The sequence below is a fragment of the Tauraco erythrolophus genome, chromosome 7 (assembly GCF_009769465.1).
Source record: "Tauraco erythrolophus isolate bTauEry1 chromosome 7, bTauEry1.pri, whole genome shotgun sequence".
Lineage (NCBI taxonomy): Eukaryota > Metazoa > Chordata > Aves > Musophagiformes > Musophagidae > Tauraco > Tauraco erythrolophus.
The window spans coordinates 35034915-35058809 of NC_141471.1; the positions used below are offsets into that span (position 1 = coordinate 35034915).

Sequence of the window (23895 nt, forward strand, 5' to 3'; positions counted from 1 at the left end):
AGCAGATAAATTACAGCAGAGCTGTGTTTGGTTTGCTAGCTACATGTCAGTGTTTTGCCAAATAAGGGCTTTGTTCTTTTTGTATGATGTCAGACATAAGTCTGATTTTACACACGTGCTCTTTTTTCCTGTGTAAATTAGTTGACAGGATTAGATTTTGTGAATCCTTACGTAACCACTTCAATTTTTGTTATTCTACATTGAGAAGTGTGTCCAGTGTGATGTGGAAAAGAACCTGCAACTTGGAAGAAGGTGAGGATAACAGAAGTCTTTTTCTCAAGAGAACACATTCCTTGACTTCATAAATGTGGGATCAAATTCTGCCTTCAGAAGTGGGCAAAACTCTTCTAAACACAGCATGACCAATATGAGCTTATCTGAGAGCAGAATTTGAGCTACAGGGTCAAGCAGAAGCATTTGTTTACCCCTAAACCCGGCTATAGTGGTAGAAGACATGTTATTGTTATATGCTAGTTGGAAGAGACAGCCAACAGTCTGATTTACTAACTTTATGTTGCCAAATGCTACGAAAATCTGGTCAACCTCTAACACACTAAAATCTTGCTGGTAAAAAAAAAAATCATCTCAGAAGAGAGTATGCAGTGTATCATTTTAACAACATTGATTACTGATAACTAAATATTAGTATGTATTGGTCATAGATAGGAGTTACAGAAACAAAGCAGGACCTCTTTATATGCAGTTTTTAGAAAGTAATATATATTTGTAATTTAAATTTGTATTTCTTCTGCAAATTCTCACCGAAATCTGAGGAGTGTACATATGAAAGGAAGGCAGGATGCAGAACAAATGACAAGTGTTATGTGAGTGTTCTCAATTAATTTATTGAGTCATGGATCAATTGAGGGATCAAGAAAAAAAATATAGAGACAGTGAGCTTTCTGTTAAATGGTCATAAAAGCTTTAGATTTTAGGGCTATTTTTTTTTTAAAAAGTAAACTGGACTATTGAATGTTTCTAAAGCAGTCTTCAAAGTAGTCCCTGAGCTTTTTACCATATAGGTAAAGGTGTCTCATTTAAAGAAAAGAGGATTTCTTTACATTGACCCTGATTTTAGTTGATACCTCCATTGTAATATTTTAATTATAGATTAATTCTGTAATTTGTCAAGTATACCTTAAACTTTCATTTTCTTTTAAAACTTGTAGAACCATTTTCTACATAGGTAAATTAATAGACTCCAAACCATTGGTTTCAGTGGGATTAAGACAAAAGATTGATAAAGGTTTGCTTGGTTTTGGCCTTGTCATGATTTGTTAGTATTTTTAAGTGAGTAAGAAACAAAGTGTCTGGGTATCTATTTCCCTTAACAACAAAAAAAAAAGCCAAACGTAAAAGCTCAGCAGAGAATATCTAAGTGTATAACAAAAGATGTGATTATGTTCTTTAAACAGTGTGATAAAATATATTTTTTTAGCAAAAAGATTCCTCAGATGTATTTCCCATAATAGCCCTGAAAGCATTTACTGAAGTGATAGCTAATGTTTTTTCTCTAGAAATTATTTTTCACTGTTAGAGGAACTTAAATTGTGTGGGTAGAGGACAATGGAGCTGGGTTCTTTGTGTCAGAAAGATTTGAGCTGTAACACCCATATTCCACACACATCACACTGCTACTATTCTTCTGCAGTGCTGCCTGAAGGGGCACAGCTAATATTTCCTTATCAGACACCTGCCTGAATATTTAATATGCTCAGGTCAAATAGAGAAGGCTCACAGGACAAATTGCCCTGTAAGCTGCTTGCTGTCCTGAGGTTAAAAGAAAGGTACATTTGGAAAAAAAAAAAAAAAGTTTTTTAACGGAAAAAAAAGAAAAAAGTCTTTTCTTGCATCTCACTCATGGCTTTGCTGTATTGTGGAGGAGGCTAGTGAAAAAGAATAAGCTGCTGCTAATGTGACAGGTCAAGGCTTTTAGAAGGCCCATGGGGAGCTTATACAGAGCAGGATCCTTGGGAGGAGGCTTTGTTTCTAGGGATGGAATCTATCCATGAGAAACTCTGGATTGCTCGGTACTTGTTTCCCTCTGCCTTTGACCATGTTTTTCAGAAGAGCTGCTGCAGGAGATGAATAGCCCAACAAAAGCCTCACTATTTAGGGAGTTGTGTTCCCTCAGCACATGACCTTAAATGAGAAAGCAGCCTGTAATTCACAAGGAATTTCCTCAGCGATTGCAGAAGGACTCTGCTTCCTATAGTGCTTAATATGGGAGATATTAAAGACAAATTAGTTCATGTTAGTTCTCAATGTATTGTGTGTCACAGATACTCATAAAAATAGGAGAAAAAATTATAAAAGTATACCAGCAGATACTGTTGCATGTCATCATTGGGTTTGGGAGTTGTTTTTAGATTTGCCCCACAAACAGAGCATATGCGCAACTTTTCACAGCAGATTTGTTAATGTTCAAATTCTAATCTCACTTTTTTACTTTTAACTGGTTATTTGTCTAACATTCCAGAAATGATGTGTTTATGCAATTAAAAAGCATGCATTTTACTTCAGATGTTTTTTAAAAACTCTAAAATGAAGTAATACTATCAATTGATTATTTCCAAGCATCATGAGTATGTTAATAACATTGCTACAGAAGTGTGTGGGAAAATAGCTGTTTCATCCAGAAAACGTGCACATGGTATGCGAGGAATTTTCATTGTGCCCAGCTGAAATTCCCTTACGTTCATGAGGAATGTTGAAAGTGAACCTTAAAAAGGAAGGACGTTTGTATAGGCATAGTTTACATTTTATCCATTATTTTCAACTGGATTTATTTTTTCCTCTCTATGGTGTCATGAAAACTTGCTATGCAAAGTATTCTTCAAACTGCAGTGGAAAAAATTGTTTTCCCAGTCTGATCATACATAATATTTGTTTCCTGCTTAGCTCGCATACCTAAATGTACATGTGTTGCAAACTGTGGGAGTGAACGTGTGAAGCAGCTTCAAGCAACCCTTAGTCGTGGATGTGGCCATAAGGCGTAGTGATGCCCAAGGCAGAGAGATGCAAGGGTTCTGCTGCCTGTGCAGGGTCTTGAAGAGGATTGGCATCCTCAGCAGGCACAATGCGTCCTACAGTTCCCAGAATTGGGGGTGATCCTGCAGCATCCCTGCAGAGATGGTGCTCTGAGACCACACTTCTCTGTTTGTCAGGGCAGGAAGTCTCTCCAAAGGAGGTTGGCTTGTTGGAGGCGATGCAGGTTCTGTCCTAGGCACTCAGCCACATGCCATCCTCAGCCCTGCAAGCTTTTCGCATCTTTACTCATCAAAACATGCTTGCACATAGCATAGCAAGGGGCCGCCTGCGCCAGTACGTACTGTAAACCTGGGTGCTGCAGACCTCCATTAAAGCTTCTAGGAAGACTTCGGCCACCTGCCCATTGACTTCCCACCAGCCCCAGGATCGGCACCAGCCAGCCTTAAGGAATGTAAGCTGGGAAAGGGCACCTTCTCATAGAGGTATTCATGCTGAGTCAGGGCTGGGTGACACTGACTCTGCTCCGTGAGTGAAGCGAAGTGCCAGTGTTCTGGCTGTCCATTTGCCAGAGAGGGGAAAGATGTATTTGCCAAGCAGAAATGAAGCAGTCGTTAAGAAGAACACTACTTTTTAATGATAATCTTGACACTGCTTGATACACAGGCCTCTCATGGATATTACAGAGAATTGAAATTCATGGAGAGGGGAAAAAAGGTTAAAAATTAGCTAGTGTGAATGCATTTTTATAGTGAGCCAAAGCAGTGGGGTTTCACTGAGTGCAAGCCAGCTCAGAATGGTTGGCGTTTCAGGGTGATGAGGGGAAAAAAAAAAATTAGTAGATTACTAAGTTTTATAAATGCTGCTCTGAAATGCATATTCTTTTTGTTTTCTCTTCTGCACACACTTAAAAAAATAAAAAAGGTACCTACTTATTAAAAAAGAATATTAAAATGTCTGGCATTTGTTAAAATAATGGCTTCTACCCAAATCCTAACATTTCGTCCTGATGCCTGTATTGTGTTTTTGCTCTTCCAGTTATATTTTGAAGGGAGATGTTGAAAGATTCTTTTGGGAAGACATTAGCATTGGATGAATTTACTGTGCTAACATCTTCTTTACTTTTACCTACTACTGCTTCAAAAAGTAAAGCTACTTTAAAGTGTCTTATTTAGCAACAGTGTGACAGCTATTAATAATACTACAATTTTTAACTTTCTATTTAACATATACTACCTTTTGTAAAAAAAATATATACAGATAAATAATGTTTCTCTAGATTTTATGCATAGAGAATGTTAGTAAGGGAAGAGGTCTTAAATAAATTTATAACTTCTTACTGTTCATTTTCCATTTTAAATGATACTTTTAAATCACTACTTTTGTCTGGAAATATACTGAATATTTTATTATTTAAAATAGTATACTTTTATAGCTGTTTATTAAGTTCAGTTGACTACTAACTTCTATTTTGATATTTATTAATGAGTTGACACTGTAGTATATTGAGATGTTTATTTTTCTATCAGAGCTGTAACAACTATGACATAGCATTATTTTAATGCAACATCATTGTACTTGCTCTCTAAAAAATAAAATCAATATTTAATCCATATGGAATTTTCATATTTGTAATGTTTAATGTATCTATGATAAGTTAAGGAAAAGATGCTCACCTCCTTTTAAAAATGCAAAGCGCTTTCATTAAGATCTACAAACATGTCTGCAAGAGGAAGTATGTGATTACGGTGGTTTTTAAATGGAGTAGTAGTGTGTCAGGAAGAATACCATGTTTATCGGATGTAGACAAACAGAGGAATGCACATTCAGGGTGAACTTTGAGAAGGTGGGAAGGAATACAATATCTCTTAGTGGTTTGGAGGTGCACCTGGTTTATCTCACCCAACCCAACTGAAACATGAATGCACCAGGAGGTGTCAGCACTTTGTAGCGGACAAGGAGACGCTTCTTGTACAAATATACCCTATCTGTTGACCGGTGGTTATGATAGCCTTTCTTCTGCTTAGCTCCATTGGTTGTTAGAGGAGCTAGTGCTCTGCGAATGGGTACATATCTCTGCAGGTGCCTCATCTGTGCCACTCACTGCAGGCTCAGGGTGCCTGAAGACACACCAATAGATTGGGAAGGTGACATGCGTTCTGTTTCATGCGGAGTCAGTGATAGCATTTGCTTTGCACGCCACAAAATTTCTCATTAAAAGGACTTCAGACATGCTGTGTGTAAGGACATTCAAAAGTTGTGCTGTAAGACCACAATGCTTCTGTAAGGTACAGCTGTGACACTAAGACACCTGAAGGATATCACTGATAAAACTAGCTGTTCATGCTCCTAACATGATCCAGTTTTTGCTCTGGGGATATGAGGGAGCTAGAATCAAGTGACAACTGATATGACCAGTCACCACATCACTTAGTGTCCCGGACTTCTACTTTCCCAGTAGAAAAAACTGGGAAAAGGGATACAGCAAAACTAAAAAGAAAAATAAATAATTATCACAAGGACAATCTATTCTTCTTTGTTGCTCTCTTTATCAAAGCAAGGAATATAATCCAAATATATGTCTGATGAGATTGAGGCTGATGAATTTGCTTTCTCAGAGGCAGGAGATTCATCAGCATTCACTGACACACAGAGCAAGCACATGCAACCAGTCCCGCAAATGAGAAATACACATTTTCCTCAAAAGTTCTTTATAGAGGGAACATTAATGTTGTCACTGACTTGGAGTAAAATAAACCTAGATCTGAATTTCTGGTGTATAATTTAAACATATAACTTGAGCTCCACACACATAGGGCTTCATTTTGCCACTTGATAGTAATCTCAAAACTAAGGTTAGTGTTACCATTAACCTTAAGTCTGCTGTAGAGAGCGATCCTGGCACCAAGCTGTGTTGCATACTCTGTATGTTGTGGAATGATGGTAAGTGATCTGTACAAAGTCTGTCTTTCTTCCTATGTCCTGAAATCCAGCAATTAAAACATGCCTATATACCTTAAAATGTCCAGGTAAGGATAGGGGTTTTGCCACTAGTGACATTGTATTTAGCCAATTTTTATTCACACCCACAAAGTTGTCAGTGAGGGCACAAGAGTGCCCTACTTTGGCTCTAATGTGACGCAACTGCTATTTTTTGCAGATACCATTGACAAGAAAAAGGCTTGCTGCTCAGTCTCTACAAAGAGGAAGGAAACCTAAGTTACAACTTCTAAAGCCGGATGAGGAAAGAGATCCTGATTTCAACCACTTTTTTGACACCAGTCATGTAGGTGCATGCTGTTACAGAATTTCTCTCCGTGCATGATTCCTTTTGTGGTAGATGCAGATTTTGAGCCAATATACAGAGAGGATGGCTTTAGGGACACTTGGTTTGAGTGAAGATCTGAATATGCATGATGACAACCAAAAGGCAATGATTAGGATTAAGATTAAAAACTTTGTTAACAGACTGATTTTGACTAGTAAGGAATTAATATGAAAAGTGAGTGGTTTCTTCTGCTTTCAGGTCTACAAGGGCAAGAACCTTGGAAATACATTCCTGCTACCCTGGATTTAAAACCAAATAGTTTAAATTTATTGTATGAATTAAATAAAAAAATCTAGTTTTACAGAAACCCAAATTGTCTGAAGCTGTGTTTGGAGCACAGGTACTGTGAGTGTGGTACAGGGGCTTCTGGCTGCTCGTCTTCTGCTTGGGAGTTTCAGAGTGCTCTGAGTTGGACTGTACAGAATCCCTGTTACCTAGACATAGGGTGCCAGCCTGATTAATTAGCACTGAAGAAGCCCCAACATTATCTTCTCCTGGCCCATCACCCCAGGGAAACCATGATGGGTGGCAGAAAACAATGTCTTCCTTTTTGGAAACAGTTCTATCATCTGCTCAGCCCAGAGCATAATATGGCCTCTGATTATTTTCTTGGCCTTGGACTGCATGATTCATGAAGGGCAGTTACTCTTTAATAAAGATGATGTCTATGCAAGCTGATAAAACTAAATGATTAACCACAAAAGCATAATATTACCAAGTTACGTCACATATGCTTATTGAAATCAGTGCATATGATGTATTTCTTTCAGCTTTGCAGCTTGCCAAGCCTCTCTTTTGGGGCCCTAAACCTTTTGTTTAAGCCTCAGTAATCTGGAGAGTCCCAGACCTGTTCCTGAGAGCGGTTTCTCTGCTCTCAAAACTGCTCACATGAGCAGCCTTTTCCACAAACCCCCCTCTGATCCTTTAGCCTTTGACTATAGCCTTAACACGACCATTCTGAAAGCGTCAGGGAGGCTGTAAGATACGTGGCTGAACTGCTGAGGAGACGGGACATGTCAGTGGATGGGTTTTCTACTGAATTTTTAGATACATGTTCACTTTACTCTGCTCTGGACAAAGCAAGAATTTCAAAGACTTCTACAACTTAAATGTGATGCTTTCTAGATTATCCGTGACTTCAGAAGTGTTTAAAGTTGGCTTCTGTCCTTGAATCATTCTGCAGCTGCACCCAGGCTCCTGCAGAAAAAAAAAAAAAAAAAAAAAAAAAAAAAAAAAAAGCGCCAGCCCAGCTAAAATAAATATTTCCCATCTTTCTCAGCTTCTTGTGCATCTTTCCATATCTAAATTGGACTATCGGAGAAAATTTTCCTCACTCTGCCACTCTGCCTTCTTTGAAAATTGCAGATGCCAAATCAGAGGGCTTCTTCAGCGAACAGCTGATGAAGATAGCTTGTTTATTTTTGGGCAGACAAGAATGAGTTAAAGTGTGTAGTGCAAAGCTAAACAGAGCATCTCTGAAGCTGGTCAGATGCAGTCGCATTCCTCTGCTCCTTTCCAATGTTAAGAAATCAGGGCTGTTTCTTGGTGAACTAACTGGTCCTCAAGTTACCTGCAGGGATTTTCCAGCTATAACCTTTAAATCTGATACTCTCAAAGCTTCTACAAGGTATATGCAACTTACAAAACCTGTAGACGCATTTCCCTTCCAGTACCACCATTCTGATGACAATTTTTATTATTCGTAAATATTTCTTCATGTATACCTTTATGCGTTTGTGTGTCTGCATATTCCATCCAAATTAACTGTTATTCAGCATCAAGAAATCCATCTCTGATTGCTAAATAGCCTGTCAGACCAAACTTTATAAATACATGTACTATGTAAGTACACACACTATATAGACAGGTAGAGTCTTCTATACTTTTTTTATTTATATGCAAAATAGGATTCCTCCCTTAATTTCTGATGCATAGCAGAACCTTCCTTTAAAAATTCCTTCACATTTCCCAGTTTCTGTTAATGTCCAGGCTGCTACCATGTTGAAACCATGGCTTGAAATGTTCCCCAATGTTCATCTCCTTGAGTCTTTGAGCTTTTATCTTTTTCAGCTGCTGCCCTGCACATCAAACCTAAATCATGGAAAACAGACACAGCACCTTACACAGGCATTCTTGGTTCACTAATAAGTCCTAATGCTGATGTTAAAAATAATAAATGAATATTTCTTTAGCTAATTTATTTCTGATGCCTTTCAAAGTGAGGTCTTGGTTTTTAAAAAGAAAAGAATCATTAGGTCAAAAGAAAGAAAAAATAATATGTCAGATCATTTTACAAACCAAAAAAAAAGTGGTATTCTCAGAAGGATGATTTATTGTCATATGACAGACTGAGATGTTTCATGCTGCCTAAGCATCAAAGTAAATCAAGTAGATTAATTTCCAGAAAACAAAACAAAACAATCAAACAAGCAAACAAAAAAAACCACACCACACCAAAGAAACCTTTGGTTTCAACAATTTTGTCCAAGGTTCAATTCCGTGAAATTGCTTGGCCCTTGCGGTTCAGCTGAAGACCATGTTAGGAGTGAATATGCTGAGCGTCTTTGAATATCAAGACCATAAACTCCCCTTTGACATTAGATATATGACAAATTAGGAATGTTAATGTAACATGTGTTATATTCCTTCTTAAAAAAAAAAGATATTTTACAGGACCTGTTTGGCAAGCCAAAACATAAGAAGCTTTATTTATTTTTTTAGCTGGTGTTCCCTCTTGGATTACAAAGAATTTATGCAAGCAACTATTGTAGAATATTCTTACATTTTCTATTTATCCCCTTTTCACTCATTGAAAAAATAGCATGGATTTGAACTACCTCAAAATAGCATAATGCATAATTCACTGTAAATTCCTGTACTACCCAGGAATTTTGCTTGTCTAGTTAGCTGACTTTTTGTCAAGTCTGTTAATGAAAAATGTACTCAGTTATTTTTTGAGGGGGTAAAAAAAGAAAATTTAACAAATGGCTGTCAACATCCCTTGAAATGTCTTGAAGGAAAATGTGTTACTGAGTTTAATTGCTATCATCTAAGCTATTTGATACATTTAGTGACCTAGTTCATATGGAATTCAAGTGCTTTTTACCTTGCCAGATTTTACTCCCTGCTTCATCAGTGCCCAGTTATTGCTGCTTCTCTAGGCCAACACAGGTGCTGGCCAACAAAGTGAAGTCTGCAATGTCCTGTGAATCAGTGAGGTAAGGGAATTGTTATTCTTGAGCAAGCTTTGGCAAAGAAGACAGTATTATAATTTTCCTATGATTATAACAACTGGATTATTGTCATTTTATTAGATGTAAAATTTATAGTCAGTTCATACACAGCTGCTCGTGAAGTCACCGGTACAGCATACCTGAAATCTTGCTAATTCTAAAGATTATTGTACAAGGGATTTGCTTGATTAATCTGTTTGGGTTTTTTCAATTTGCATCTTTTTGAGATGTCCCTTGAAGTGATATTTTTCAGATACTTCACTTCCCATGGTGCCTCCCTATAAGATGTTTAAATAAGATTTTATTTACAGTATTCTCAAGGAAGGCGAGTGGCACTGTTCCTTACCTTAGGGATACAGAAGTGATGAGTGCTCTCACAGCACCAGAACCATGTTCTGACAAGAGTGCTTACTCTTTATACCAGTCCCCATAAGAATAACCAGACTTTTTCACACCTGGAGTCCACCTAGCCCAGTGTAGTTGTCTCTAACAGTGGAGACAAGCTGCCATGGGAAGCGTAAGCACATTCCAAGTGTATATCACTTCACTGAGTTTCCCCCAGCCTCCAATCATTTTTCAGCTTAGGGAATTTCCTACATCTGATTAGTTTGTTTAATCGTTAACCCTCAGTTTCAGTTATGTGCCGCTGAACTTACTTTGAAAAAAAAAAAACCACAAAACACTGAGGTTGGAACCATGAAGAACCACCTCCTTTTGTTTTGAATCCAGCACTTTGCTTGGTTGCCCTTAGCTCCTGCATTCAAACAGAATGGACATTGAGCCCCAGCCACTCCCTTCCATAGAATTTATCACGTCTCCCTAAGTCATCTTTCCCAGACTGCAGAGTCCAAGCATACCCGGTCATTCTTTATACCAAAGCCTTTCCTTATCTTTGATCATCTTTGCTGCCCTTTTCTGACCCTCTCCTATCACTGGCATGCTCCTTTCCTTCCTTAAGGGTGAAAGGGTAGAGCTATTTTCAAGATTCAAAATGTAGATGAACCACCTATTTACACAGGAACATACTGATGTGAGTCTTTTCCTGTTCCTAATACTTCCTAACATTGGTATGACTTCATTTGATACAGAATTTTCATGTCTTTCTCCTTAACAGAGGTCTTATACTGAATTATCATCCTACGATGTTTAGCTCTGAAATCACTGCGTGAAGGAAAGTTGAACACTCACAGCTGTCTTGAATGCAAATGCTCACAGTTTGGTTCCTCTTTAGTTCTAGCAGAATCTGTGTCTCTTCTTCATAGATCCTGCTTAGTCTGCAAGTAGCCCCATTCCCTGTGAAGCAGAAATCTCCTCCAGATACCACCCTCCCAGCATTACAGCTCTGCCTTTCTACTTCTCCCTCCAGCCCTGCACAGGGTACAGTGAATGTTTCAGAGAACGTTCCCAACAAAGTCCTGGTCTCCAGCTTTTCTTCAGAGCAAAAAAGTTTTTGCCTCCAGAATTTCCTACCTTTCCTCTTCTTTATGTGGTTAATGCTCACCTGAATACTACAGGCTGCAACCCACTGCCTCTGAGGTTTAGCAGCTTTGCACTGAGTAGGCAAATTGTGTGTTCATCTGTATATCTGAACCCCTGGACATCGGTTTGCTGGATGAGAGCATCTTCTCCTTCTTTGAGGTCCCTTCCAACTCTAACCATTCGATGATTCTATGATTCCCTTCCTGCTGGACATTCTAATTCCAAAAGGGCACTCACATTAAGAAAGGTCATCTATTTATAATCCAGCTAAGAGAAACCTGTTATTGTAGTCATGTTTCCTTTCACTTGCCTGTATGACATTCTTGCATATCTTTTCTGTCAGCCCAGGCATCAGCAGAAGTAAATTGCTTTTTTGAAGACTAAACTGTTCAGCAACCTCAATGTGTCCTCAGTGAACATCTCCATTAGCCCACTTTCCTCTGGCTCAGCTATCCTACCCTGATACCCATACACACATATGCTGGCTTCCCCACAGGGGAAGCACTCATATAAGTCTCCCTCTCTCCCTGCAGGAAAAGTGTTTCTAGTGTTCTTCCTTCCTTTCACCTTTCTGAAGAGGTGCAAGAGCAATTCCTAAAGCAGTCTCTTTTGCCAGCTGCTCCTTCTTTCATTGACCTCCCATAGCACAGAACCCAGACAGCCATCAACCTCTTCTGCTCCCATCTCTCTACAAGAGAGAAAAATCTTCTCCAGACACTTGCTTCTAGACCCCTACTCACTCCATGCTAGAGCTGACCTTAACAGAGGAAAGCATCTTCACCTTGCCTCTGGCTTTATACCTGCGGCTGGCTGGTCTCCTCCCCACCACTCCCCTCCAAACTCTTCCCAGGCTGGGAAGAGTCCTTGGATGCCCTTGGTTGACTATTGGATTGGTTAATTAGCAACTTGGGTCTATACAGAGGGTTCTTGAAAGGAAACATTCTTCAATGTGATACTGAATTAGTCTTACAACCTGCAGAGTTTTAAGAGGGATGTGGAAACAAGTTTTATTTAAGGAGATGATAAGATTTACAACTGAAAGGATTGCAATACTTTTAATTTTTCAGTAACTGAACTAAGTTCTTTATCTCCTAGCTCAGCCTTTTACTTCTTTTTAGCTTTTCTACCTACTAGTGAGTCCACAACTTCCCACAATGGGGAAGGTACCTATAACATCACAATTGCTCAGCAAATCTGCTACCTTCTGACTAAGTTTCTCTGACCATTCCTCATGCTTTATAGCACAGCTCCTTCAGCGTCTGAGGCTGGTTTCCTGTGCATTGATTCTGCACGCTTTGAGATCTGTTCCTTCCTATCTTCAGAACTTCTGCAAAAGTATTTTAAGGGGGAAGGAGAACAAAAAAAAAGCAACCTTAATCTGTGGTAGAGTAACTTAGATTCAAACACGGCAGATCTCAGAGAAAGAGTTTAGAAATCTGAGGAGGTTTCAGCATTTGGGAGCCAGAGTTAAAGGATTATGGCCGAGTCTCATAGAAGATGAAGTTTTTATATATGGGCCCTAAACTGTGCTGCTGTAAAAGATATCATCTGATAACCAGGTCATTGAGTAAGTGAGGCTCCCTGAATTATAAGCTGAATGTGACCAATCCATGGCAAGGATTGTTTCTAAGACAAAAATTAAAATGAGACAGAAACAAGGGTACATCTGAAAACAGTTAAACCAAGGATTATCATGTTCTCTACTATAGTGACTATCACCTTAAAAATGGTCTTTTGAGGGTGGGAAATAATTATTTCACTCCTAGGCTTTATTCAAAGTCTCAAATGCTGAACTTGAAAATTTTGGCAGGGATTCCTCCAACTTTTGGCACAGCACAGGCCCAAATGCACTCCTACATTTGTTGAATACCAAGGAGTGGAAAATTAAAAAACAAGAAAAGACTACTGGGATAACTCTGAAAGTAGGAGTCGGCATGGCAGAAATCTATTAAGATATTTTCCGCAATATGAATCTTTAAGGCTTTTCCACATGGGGTGAGCATTTGGATTAAGGTAGACAACTTGACAGGCTGGAGGAATGGACCGACAGGAGCCTCATGAAATTCTCTGAGGGCAAATGCCAAGTCCTGTACCTGGAGCAGACCAACTCCTTGCACTGATCCAGGCCAGGGTCTGCCTGGTTGGGGAGCAGCTCTGCTGGAAAGGATCTGGGAGTGCTGGTGAACACAAGCTGAATGTGAGACAGCAGGGAGCCCTGGCACCAAAGCAAGGAAACACCATCCTGGGCTGTATTAACAGGAGTGTAGCAAGTGAAATGATGGAGGTGATCGTCCCCCTTTACTTAGCTCACATTAGACCACATCTAGATATTGTATCCACTTTTGGGGCCTCAGTACAAGAAAGACATTGAGAACCGTGAGCAAGTTCAGTAGTGGACCACCAAGATGGTTGAGGCTGCAACACTTGCCCAGTGAGAAGAGGCCAAAGGAGTTGTGCTTGTTCAGCCCACGGAAGAGATGACTTCAGGAGTCCAAAGAGCAGCCTGCCAGGGCCTATGGGGAGGTTATCAAGGAGACAGAACCAGCATCTTCACCAAGGTCCATGGTGAGATAATGGACATAAGCTGAAACAGGAGATTGAGACTGATATAAGAAAAAATATTCATGCTGAGGTTAGAATCATAGAATCATAGAATGGTTAGGGTTGGAAGGGACCTCAAAGATCATCTAGTTCCAATCCCCCTGCCATGGGCAGGGAAATCCTCCGCTACACCGGGTTGCCCAAAGCCTCATCTATCCTGGCCTTGAACACTTCCAGGGATGGGGCACCTACAACTTCTCTGGGCAACCTGTTCCAGTGCCTCACTACCCTCTGACTGAAAAATTTCTTCCTTATATCTAATCTGAATCTGCCCTCTTTGAGTTTAAATCTATTGCCTCATGTCCTATCACTACACGCCCTTGTAAAAAGTCCCTCTCCAGCTTTCCTGTAGGCCCCCTTTAAGTACTGGAAGGCTGTGATAAGATCACCCTGGAGCCTTCTCTTCTCCAGGCTGAACAGCCCCAACTCTCTCAGCCTGTCTTCATAGCAGAGGTGCTCCAGCCCTTGGCTCATCTACATGGCCCTCCTCTGGACCCCCTCCAGCAGCTCCATGTCCTTCTTGTGTTGGGGACTCCAGAGCTGAATGCAGTATTCCAGGTGGGGTCTCACGAGAGCTGAGTAGAAGGGCAGAATCACCTCCCTCGACCTGCTGGCCATGCTTCTTTTGATGCAGCCCAGGATACGTTTGGCTTTCTGGGCTGCCAACGCACATTGCCGGCTCATGTTGAGCTTCTCATCCACCAGCACTCTCAAGTCCTTTTCCTCAAGGCTGCTCTCAATCCATTTTCCACCCAGCCTGTACTTGTGCTTGGGATTGCTCCGACCCATGTGCAGGACCTTGCACTTGGCCTTGTTGAAATTCATGAGGTTCTCACAGGCCCACCTCTCCAGCCTGTCAACGTTAGGAGTTCTAAATAAGGGAAGAGGTTGCTCCAAGAGGCTGTGGGGGTCTCTGTTCTTCATTGTTTTCAAAATCCAGCTGGAAAAGTCTGAACAAACTAGTCTGATGCAGCGTTGACTCTCCTTTGAGCAGGAGGTTGGACTTGGGACCTCGCAAGGTCCCTTCCAGCCTGAACAGGTCTGTGATAAATGGGGAGCCTGGCTAATACCCAAGAAGACATTGGTTTTTCCTTCTGTATTACTTGCATTTACTTCAAGAGGCTGCTGCGTGCAGGTGGTAAAGCAGTACTGCTGGCAGCAGTTTACTAAGAATCTGCTGGGAAGAAAAAGCTGTGATATTCAAATTCCTTAACAAAGCACATAGACCTTCTTAATTGAAAAAAATGGCTGTATAAGGAAAGTCAATACAGTGAAATTTATATCATATGTTGATTTTTGAAGGTGTATTTCTCACCTGGCTATGGAAGAGTTTTGCCATCTAAAGCGAGGGACCATATTGTGCTCTGAGGCATATACAAATCCCCTTAGCCGCAATGGGAATAGCATATATATAGCTGAGGGCATGGTTTGGCCCATGGTCAATAGCCTCCTAAAAGGTTTTTTCCTGCATCTTTTTTTCTTGCAGTATTCATCTTTTTCCTTTCCAAAGGTTCTGATGTCATTCCTGTTGCTGCAGTTACAGAGTTCAATTTAGTGGGAACATCTTTGAAGTCTAATTAGATTTCTTGAGAAAGACCACGGGTAATCTGAAATACAAATTCACAAGACTGCTTCAGGCCAAAAGAGTCACGAAGCAATATTAAACCAAATATTACACAATTGTTCTGTAATTCGTTCTCTCTTCCCACTCATGAGTTGGGTTTGAAAAGCTTGTGGAATATATATGACATATCACAGAAATGTCAAATGTTCCTTATATAGTCTATTTTCACATTTCCTATGGAAAATGTCCATTCTCACAATCTTCCTCTTCCCACATTAAGCTGTATTTTGTCCATTACAACAGGGTAACATCATGCGTGTCCAGGAAGTTGCAAAGCGTAACTTGGTTGTCTATAATTTGGAAATACTGTGAAGGCTATCGTTAATTTACAGGGAATTTAAAGGGGGTTTGTTGCACGTAAGTGAGAAACTTCACAACAGAAAGATGCCCGCCATATCTCAGCAAAGCATAGGGTACCAGAGTGGAAAATTTTCTATACAGTGTCAACACTGGCCAGAAGCGGAGACTGCCACAAGGTATGAGAAAATAATAACAGGGGACAAAACGCGCTCAGGCCTTATCTCACTGAGGCTGACTCCACGGACAGGATAGCTCGTGTGACTTCCCCAAGGAAAGCCTCACATGTACACGAGATCTATTCCGACTGCAGCGTCCAAGGCCGGGTACAGACTGCATCCGTAGAGCCGGCAAGATAAGATGTTCTAAAATAAACACAGCTGGTATCTATGCCCTTTTGTTAGACGTGCATAAATGATTGTGCAGAATTATTTACATATAACTGTAAAAACTTGAAAATTGATCCTTACAGCCATTCTGAACCACCCTGGCCTTGTCTGTCTGCCCTGGTGTTTGGGTTGGTGTGAAATCAGGCCTGATTTGCCTTTGTAGGCAGCGGCAGAGGGTGGGGAGAGGAGGGAATGGGATTACACACGCACATGCCTGTGTTTTGCTCGGGTGGCCCATCGCAGCGTGCACTGGGAAGTGCTGGGGAGGGGCAGACATGCTGTATCCCATCTTCTAGCATCTCATCACTTCCCTCGTACCTGTTGGGGTTTAGACCGGCTGACAACTAAATGCCACACAGTCACTCACCTTCCCCTACCCCTAGGGAATGGGGAAGAGAATTAAAGGGGAGAAGGGAAAGAGACCCCCTGATTGAATTAAGAACAATTTACTACTACTACTACTAATATATGAATATGTACATGTGTAATGATAATATTATATACAAACAAGTGATGCACAGTGTAATTGCTCACCATCTGGTGACCAAGGCCCATCCAGTCCTGGATTTACAGTCCCAAAACCAAAACAGGTAAGTCCTGCCACCTCAATCCCAGATAAGCGAGAGACCCAGAGAGAGAGAGAGAGAGAGAGAGCGACAGCACTCCAAGAGACCAAGAGTGAGAGCCCTCAGAAGAGCAAAAGCTTTTCTTTCCAGTTGAACCTCATCTATATACTGGGCATAACATTGCGTGATATGGAATACTCCATTGGTCAATTTGTCCCTCAATCCTAAATCTAAGTTCAAATCATAAGGGCAGTTGTGGGCCCTTTGTCCTGGCCATACTCCCCCCCCAGCTTGTTGTGCTCCTGCACACTGGCAATGGCTGAAAAGTCCTTGAGACCTCAGTGCCATCTATAAACATCTGCACACTGTCAGCATTCTTCTCAGAGCAAGTCTCAGACTAAAACCAAAACACAAAGCTCTTCTAGCTGCTAGAAAGAAGAACTAACTCTGTCCCAGCTGAAACCAGGACAGTGCTCGACAAGAAAGTGCCTCTGCTTGCAGTGCATGGATCACTTTTACAGTACAGCAGCATCTTGTTTACAATTGCAGCACTTTCAGCCCAGAAGATCCTGAAGTGTATTTACAGACTCTAAGTTAAAATTTACTCTTAGTAATTTAACTGTTAAGCCATATACTGTCTTCAGTAGAATAAAAACAGTGAAGCTTGTGTCAGGCTTGTCCTGAGGCATGACTGTCTCCATGGGCTGAGCTCAGCCATGTCCATCTTGAAACACCGCAGTCACGTAAAACAGTCAAACACCCTGCTTCGCGTGAAGAGAGGGTGCTATAAGGAAAGGCTCTCCTGGCTGAATTGCTGCAAGAATTTAACTAGTGAGGTTGTAATGCCATAAGATGAAATACTGGTGACAGCCCAGTGGCAGAGCAGAGGGCAAGGCACCTTGGTGCTGGTGGCGAGAACTTGGTTCATGTCTGCGCAGCACTGTCCCCACTGTTGTGCCAAGGACAGGGACCCCGGGGTCACCTCCTCCCAAACCCTCACTTTCCTTGGAGGTTTCTCACTGACGCACCAAGGAGGCATGATCCTATGAAGACACGAGGAGATTGCAACCCAGGGTTGTGTGGCCTCAAGTCATTACTAACATGCACTGAAATGACCAGGAAAAAACAGTTTAGTCTTCTATGTAAAAACCTTGAACCAATACAATAGCAACTATAAAATGGGTATGTGTGTTGCTCAAGGTTATACAGAAATGTTTTTTTTCTTTTTTGTTTGTTTGTCTGTTTTTCGCCCTCTGGGCATCTATAATATTGCTTAAACTATTTGGATGCAGCAGCAACATTTTTCTTATTAAACTAGGATCCTAAGGCAAAAGCTTTTCTCATAAACTTTTGAGTTGAAAAAAAACTACGGGGATGGCTATAACTTAGGGAGACACTTAAGCACTTAGCTGCTGACTGATAGTTTACAAAAAAGCAGAGTTTGGCAGGGAAAAGTATGATTATGAGAAAGCTTAATCCACTGTCAAATATTTGATTGCATTTCAGAATCAAATTGCAGGCTCCAAGCTACTTTAAATGTTAAACAGAGGAATATAACGAAGAGATTCTATAAACAAGGCAAAATATAGTGCCACTCATGGTATCTGATGCTATAGCAGTGAAGGTAGATTGATTTCATAGGGAAACAATAGGAAAAGACACTAAATATATGTATATTTTTATTAATGGTTTTCTTTTCCTGTCAAAAATTGACTGATTTACAGTATAAAATGAAGCTGCAGTAATGTTGATATTTCAAAGAAAAAAAAAAAAAGAAGATTCCTCAATCTGGTGTTAATTTCCCATTTTATGTAGTAAAAATGTCAGGAATGAGGCTAAATAAAAGCAGTATTGAGTTTAACTTAACTTTTGCATCTGTGCCTTCTCCGATGTTTTCAGTTTGCTTTTTAACTTGTTTAACAAACAATGAGAAAGGTACTAGTCCTAGATTAAGATACAAACCGAATATTTCCCAAAAATGTGAGTTAGCTTGATTTGTAAAGAATGTATTTCTATAGCTCCAGTAAAATATTATTTAAAACAAATTCTAAACCAGTGCATACTCGTGCAATCTTCCTTGGAATTCAAGATACAATATAGTACATACCTGTAGGAATTGGAACTAATAAAAAATACAGTTGCAATTAGCTCTGCAATGTTTAAAGTTAAAATAAACCAGACCTGCTTTTAGTTACTTTATGGGCTATATATTTATGTCATCATGTCATCAACCTACAGTCTTACATTTTCCCACATTTTCAAGCATGAGGGCAACAGCTACCTCTGACAAAACTCAATCTCTCTGCAAGTACTCCTGGCTAAGGGGTCAATGTGAACTTCCTTGGGCAGGGTGTGCCAGGGTGAGACTTAGTGAGGTGACCAATGACCCACGTCTTTATCAGCAAGTCATGATGATGGCAAACTACACATTCTCAGTCCATGATATTTACTTTCTTTAATGAATATGAGGAAGTTTAAGATTCCAGAAGATACCTGGGGATGGGATGGTATTTCTTAAAAGAAAAAGGAAAGAAGAGGAACACTTTTGACTTTTTTTTTTTCTAACAACTTAATCCTGCAGTAAGTTGTGTACTAACCCATGAACAATTGCTGAGACCAGTGTTCTCAGTATTGGCAAGGTGCAGGTTCCAATGTTTGTATTGTTCACTTTATTTCAGGGTAGTAAAAGGGATGGGCAAAATCTGGCAGGACTTAAGTCAACAGCAGATCTCTTGTGTCAATAACACTGCGCTTTCACCAGGTTTACACCAGGCTTACAACAAACTTGATGTTGCAACCCAGAAAGGCAGACACCTTAAGGACAGCTCCAACTGGTTGCTTTTGTGCTACTTTGTCATTAGTGTCAGAAGAGCCCTTTGTGCCTCCAGCCAGGACATCTAGGTTGTTCACATGTAAACCGTGTGGCACAGACTTGTCGTTTTGGCATTGCAGGAAAGGCAACAGCAGTGTGCCCTGAGTAAGGCTGTCTCTCCTCCTGTGAAGTCGCTTGGCTTGCTTCAGGTGGACATGTACCTTTTGGGCAACCAGGAGAACAAGGCTTCAGAGCAAGACATCAGCTTGCCGCTACAGGTGCGTTCATAAATTTCCTATGGATGTCGTATTTACATCCCAAAAAGCTATCACACATTTCAGTTTCCATGTAACAGATTAGTACATCAGGCAAAATATTAACACCCTCCCAAATATATAGCCCAACTCTTCCACATTATAACATATTCCGATTCTTAGTCCATAGTCAGAGTTCTTTTCTTAGGCTGCTGTAGGAGACCTGAGGTGCATTTCTTCTAGTGCACTCATGGCCATGAAAGCTACATTCAGCTGTTACTTTTTCAAAAGGTAATAACTCTGACAGTTACAGAAAAACAAACTATTAAAACATTTAGAAGCCAGATTCATCCAAGCGTCATTCTAATGTTACTCTAAGTGCTGTTTGTAAAACTAGAGTTATGCCATAACGAATCAGGTCTCAAAGCTACACACTGTAAACAGATGGTTGTAACCGAATATAAGCTTTAATTCAGAAAAACGGATCTTTTGCTGGTTTTGGTTTGCGGCGTCAGTAAAGCTCTGAGAATAAATTAGGGGCCTACAGTATAGGCCTACAGTATATTTATTCTACGAGCTCCATTCTCTTGACAATGACTTTAAATTCACGATGAGAAATAAACACTAAATGTACAGAATGGAAGGCTTTTATCCTCGAAGCTTTAATTTCAGAGACACCAAAACACTGCTGATTTTGCCTGCCGATTCAGTAGGTCTAAATAACTCCACATGTACATTTAACTACATTCAAAGTGGGGTTATTAGTTACACTGCAGGAGCAGCCAAGACTGGTTACTCACCTGTTGTGCTGTGGGCAACACAAGCCCTGAAAAAAAAGACAGTCCCTGCCCTGGGTCATCCGTTGGAGTCAGGACGATGATCTGTTTGGGAGCCTGTGGACAGGAGGAGCACTGGTTTGGGGGCATTTGGTGGGCACCCCAGAGCGACAGGATAGGAACCTGTCCTCCATCGTTTGGGCAGGGCCATGCAGATGGGCACAGATGCACATGGGTAGAGGGCTGGGTAGGACCTGCCCAGCCAAAAACCCCCCAGTTGGACCGCTGTGACCTACCACACTTTCCTCCTCACTTTCTGTAGCAGCTGGCTAGCACTGGGAGGGGGTTGTGAGCAGCACAGCAGTGCCAGGGGATTGAGGCCAATGAGGGTCAGCTCAGGAGGAGCTCCACAGGGGAATCCCAGCCCCAGCTCAGGATTTGGGCATTGCCGCCAGCTTCCCATCATCATGGCCCCTCTGCTCAGCAAAAGTAGCACCCACACAAGTCAGCCACTGCCCTCTCTATTAGAGTATCACACTCTTCTTTGCCTCTTTTTCTTTTGCATTTTAAACTCTCCGAGGAGAAAGAATTAGAATCCCTAACTTATATGCCTTCAAAAGGAGAGCCAACTTGTGCGCTAGAGACTGGTGGTGTGCCAGGACTTCTCTTCTCCTTACAGAAAAGCAAGCTCTTCCTTTATGCTCATGCTTCTGGTCTGTGTAGGAGTCTTTGGTAATATTAAGTACAGGCTTTTTTTCAGTTTCATCCAGTGGTTTTAAGTCTCAAGGGTACCGCTCCTTTTCCGTGTCAAGGGGATCCCTCCTCCACACATGAACTGGTCAGCTATTCATACAAATACTGTTTATTCTTCTGGTTTTGTATTATGCCTATTAAAAAATTTGCTTTGCTGCGATAGCAGCATCCCTGGGATTTGGAACTGGCCCTGTTCCACCATTTCCACATGCAAACCCTTGGAGCTACTCTCAGCCTTTCCATCGTGGCTTTGTGCTTCTACGGCCTTCATGGGTATCATTACTTATTTATTTCCTTTTTTTTTTTTGACGTGCATCTGAAACCAGGCATCTGAAACTAGGCATCTGATTGTGCCTTTCAGTCTTCAAAACAGGTAAAAAAAGCACGAGTCGTGGAACCAATGAAGTCTGTTTGCTCTCCATCCACTAGAAGCCTCCCTATCTTTCCCTGATAACCCCAACACTCTCTCTCATGTCCCTGTTTCTTTGGTTGGCAGACCTGAGGTCGAAGCAATGCACATGCCAATCAGCAGGCTGGCTCCGTGTCTTGTGTCCCCAGGTACTATTTTATTCCGCCCCAAACTGGGAGAAATGTCTACATTTAAGAACTGTAGGCTGCTGTCATCTTTCAGAAGTTATTAAAAGCAAGTGGCCTACTGAAAAATGATGTGGTCGTGCAAATCTCTCTTTCTCCTGTTTTTTTTTTATTGTTATTTTTTAGAAAACAACAATAAACCTTAAATCAGCAGTTCTTAAGCTTCTTTCTGTGGTTGATTTGGGCAAACAGTGGTGCCCACCCACTTTGCAGTTGTCACTGGGTTTATATCTTCCCATGAAAAAACAGTCAAAATCACAGCTGAAAATGAAGTTGGGGAGGAGAGGTTCCATATGAGCAATAGGCTGCCAGTAAAGCCTTCAAAGGGACACTGCTGCTGTTGCTGCATGTTATTATGGTACTACCAAGGTTGACTATCAGCCTTACATGACTGCTTTTTTCTTGAAATACTACCTGGGTAACTAGTAACGTATCTCACAGGAGGCAAGCATCATATGTCATTGCTTTCTGTGCTATGACTTACAGAAATCTTTCCCACATTTCCTCAAGAGAGGAAAAAAGGTGTGGATCCAAAGAAAAATAGTGAGAAAATAAATAAAGTAATTACAGTACCCTTGACACGATGAAACTGAGGCCTTGAAACAAAATAGGTAAAGAGGATCCAAAAAAAACTCAACTGGGAAATTAGTGACACCTCCATAATCTCAATGCTTAGACCTATTAATTGCAATTCATTTTTAAAACCGTAGGTATTTGATCAAGAAGCCTGATTTCATTTTGTTAGACCTTTATACTTTTATATTTTAAGTCATTTTTCTTTTTTACTTTTTTTCACAAATTTGAAGACAGTGCAGTGAAGCTGCATAAATAGGAGGGAAAGCAAAGTTCAGTGTTGTGACAATTGCTCAATTGTTTTGGTTGATTGATCTATTGAAGTAGTAGTGTTTGCAGGACATCATAAATCGTGCAATGACAAACTGTACTTCCTATTTGGTGTATGACTTTGTTTTTCTGGCTTGGTTTATTACACTGTAAATAACTACCTTGCATCCGGGTTGATTTGTTTGTTCGCTTGCACCTGAAGAAAAAAACAACCCAGATTTTCAACAGTTAAATAGAGCAATTGTGCCATCCAGTGGCTCTCTAGGCTAACTCATTTCTTCTCCTTCCACGTGATCATTTAGTATTTCTTGTTTCTTATTCAAAAAATATGTAATTATTGTAATGTACAATGTTCATTCTATTGCTGCATCCCATTAATATATGCAATAAAAATGTTAATTCTAATCACACTTTTTTTCTAATATCCTTCTCAAACTGAAAGCCCAAAGAGAAGAAGGATCTGCCATACATCCTTCTGAATCAAATAGAGACAAGTTACTTGTTACTGCACATCCTATCATCAGATGTTATGCCATTAATGAATAGACCAGTCTGTTTGTAGGTAATTATTTTGCAACAGATGCTGGACTTATTTCTGCTTTCAGCTATGTCTTTACCATTTAGCTGACTTTTGCTACACTTTCCATGGGACTATTGACAACATTGATCCAAGAAAAACACAGCTCTTGATCTCAGCTTGCCTACTGTACCCATGGACCATGGCAGAGCCTTTGATGAAGTGTTGTAAGAATAACTGTAGTTGCATTTACAAATTGGTTTATGAAACATCTCTGTGACTGAAAAGAGTCAGGCTAGATTCTTTTGGAAAAAAAAATCCTACAGTATGATTATATTACTGTATGATCAATCTCACTCGTTTCACCACCATCATTTCTAAAGCAATGCTCTGGAGCACAAGGTCTTTGTCACTTGGGTCTGCACTGAGCAGAATAGGAAATGTGGCCATGACTCATGACTTAGAAAGGTCTCCTCATTTCTAAAGCAAAGTCTACCATGATCACTTCTGAGGAAGAAGGACCTTTCTGATTGCAAAGTTTTCTTGGTGAACCACAAGCCTGTTTTGGGGGAAAGCCTCACTGTGCAAATGAACTTTCTGGCACCCGTGTGAAACCTCGAATTTGGACATAAGCAGCACATGGGAAAGAAAAAACAAACTGAAGGTGCTCAGCAGAGGGGAAACGTAAGGAAAGAGTATAATGCTACACAGTTGCTATAAAGTTGAAGCAGGAAAACTGATTCTGATGGGCTATTCTGGCTCTTCTGGCTACATCTGTGTTTTGAGACATTCCATTGCCCTGAAACAATAACCTTGTGCAGATGAAGTTGCACATCCCAGG

General features: G+C 40.6%; 1 protein-coding gene across 2 annotated transcripts in view; it reads left to right on the top strand.

Moving 5' to 3' along the window:
* The window catches only part of ITGB8 (integrin subunit beta 8), a 64699-nt gene extending 43279 nt beyond the window's left edge, over positions 1 to 21420 (top strand). The window contains exons 14-15 of one of the 2 annotated variants that reach the window (XM_086614635.1): positions 6149 to 6274; positions 21244 to 21420. In XM_086614635.1, coding sequence (XP_086470761.1) covers positions 6149 to 6274; positions 21244 to 21420 — 303 coding nt within the window. Of the gene's footprint in view, positions 1 to 6148; positions 6275 to 6514; positions 6566 to 21243 lie in introns of those variants that run through there. The other variant, XM_086614636.1, reaches the window with a different exon arrangement.
* Positions 21421 to 23895: the final 2475 nt, after the last annotated feature.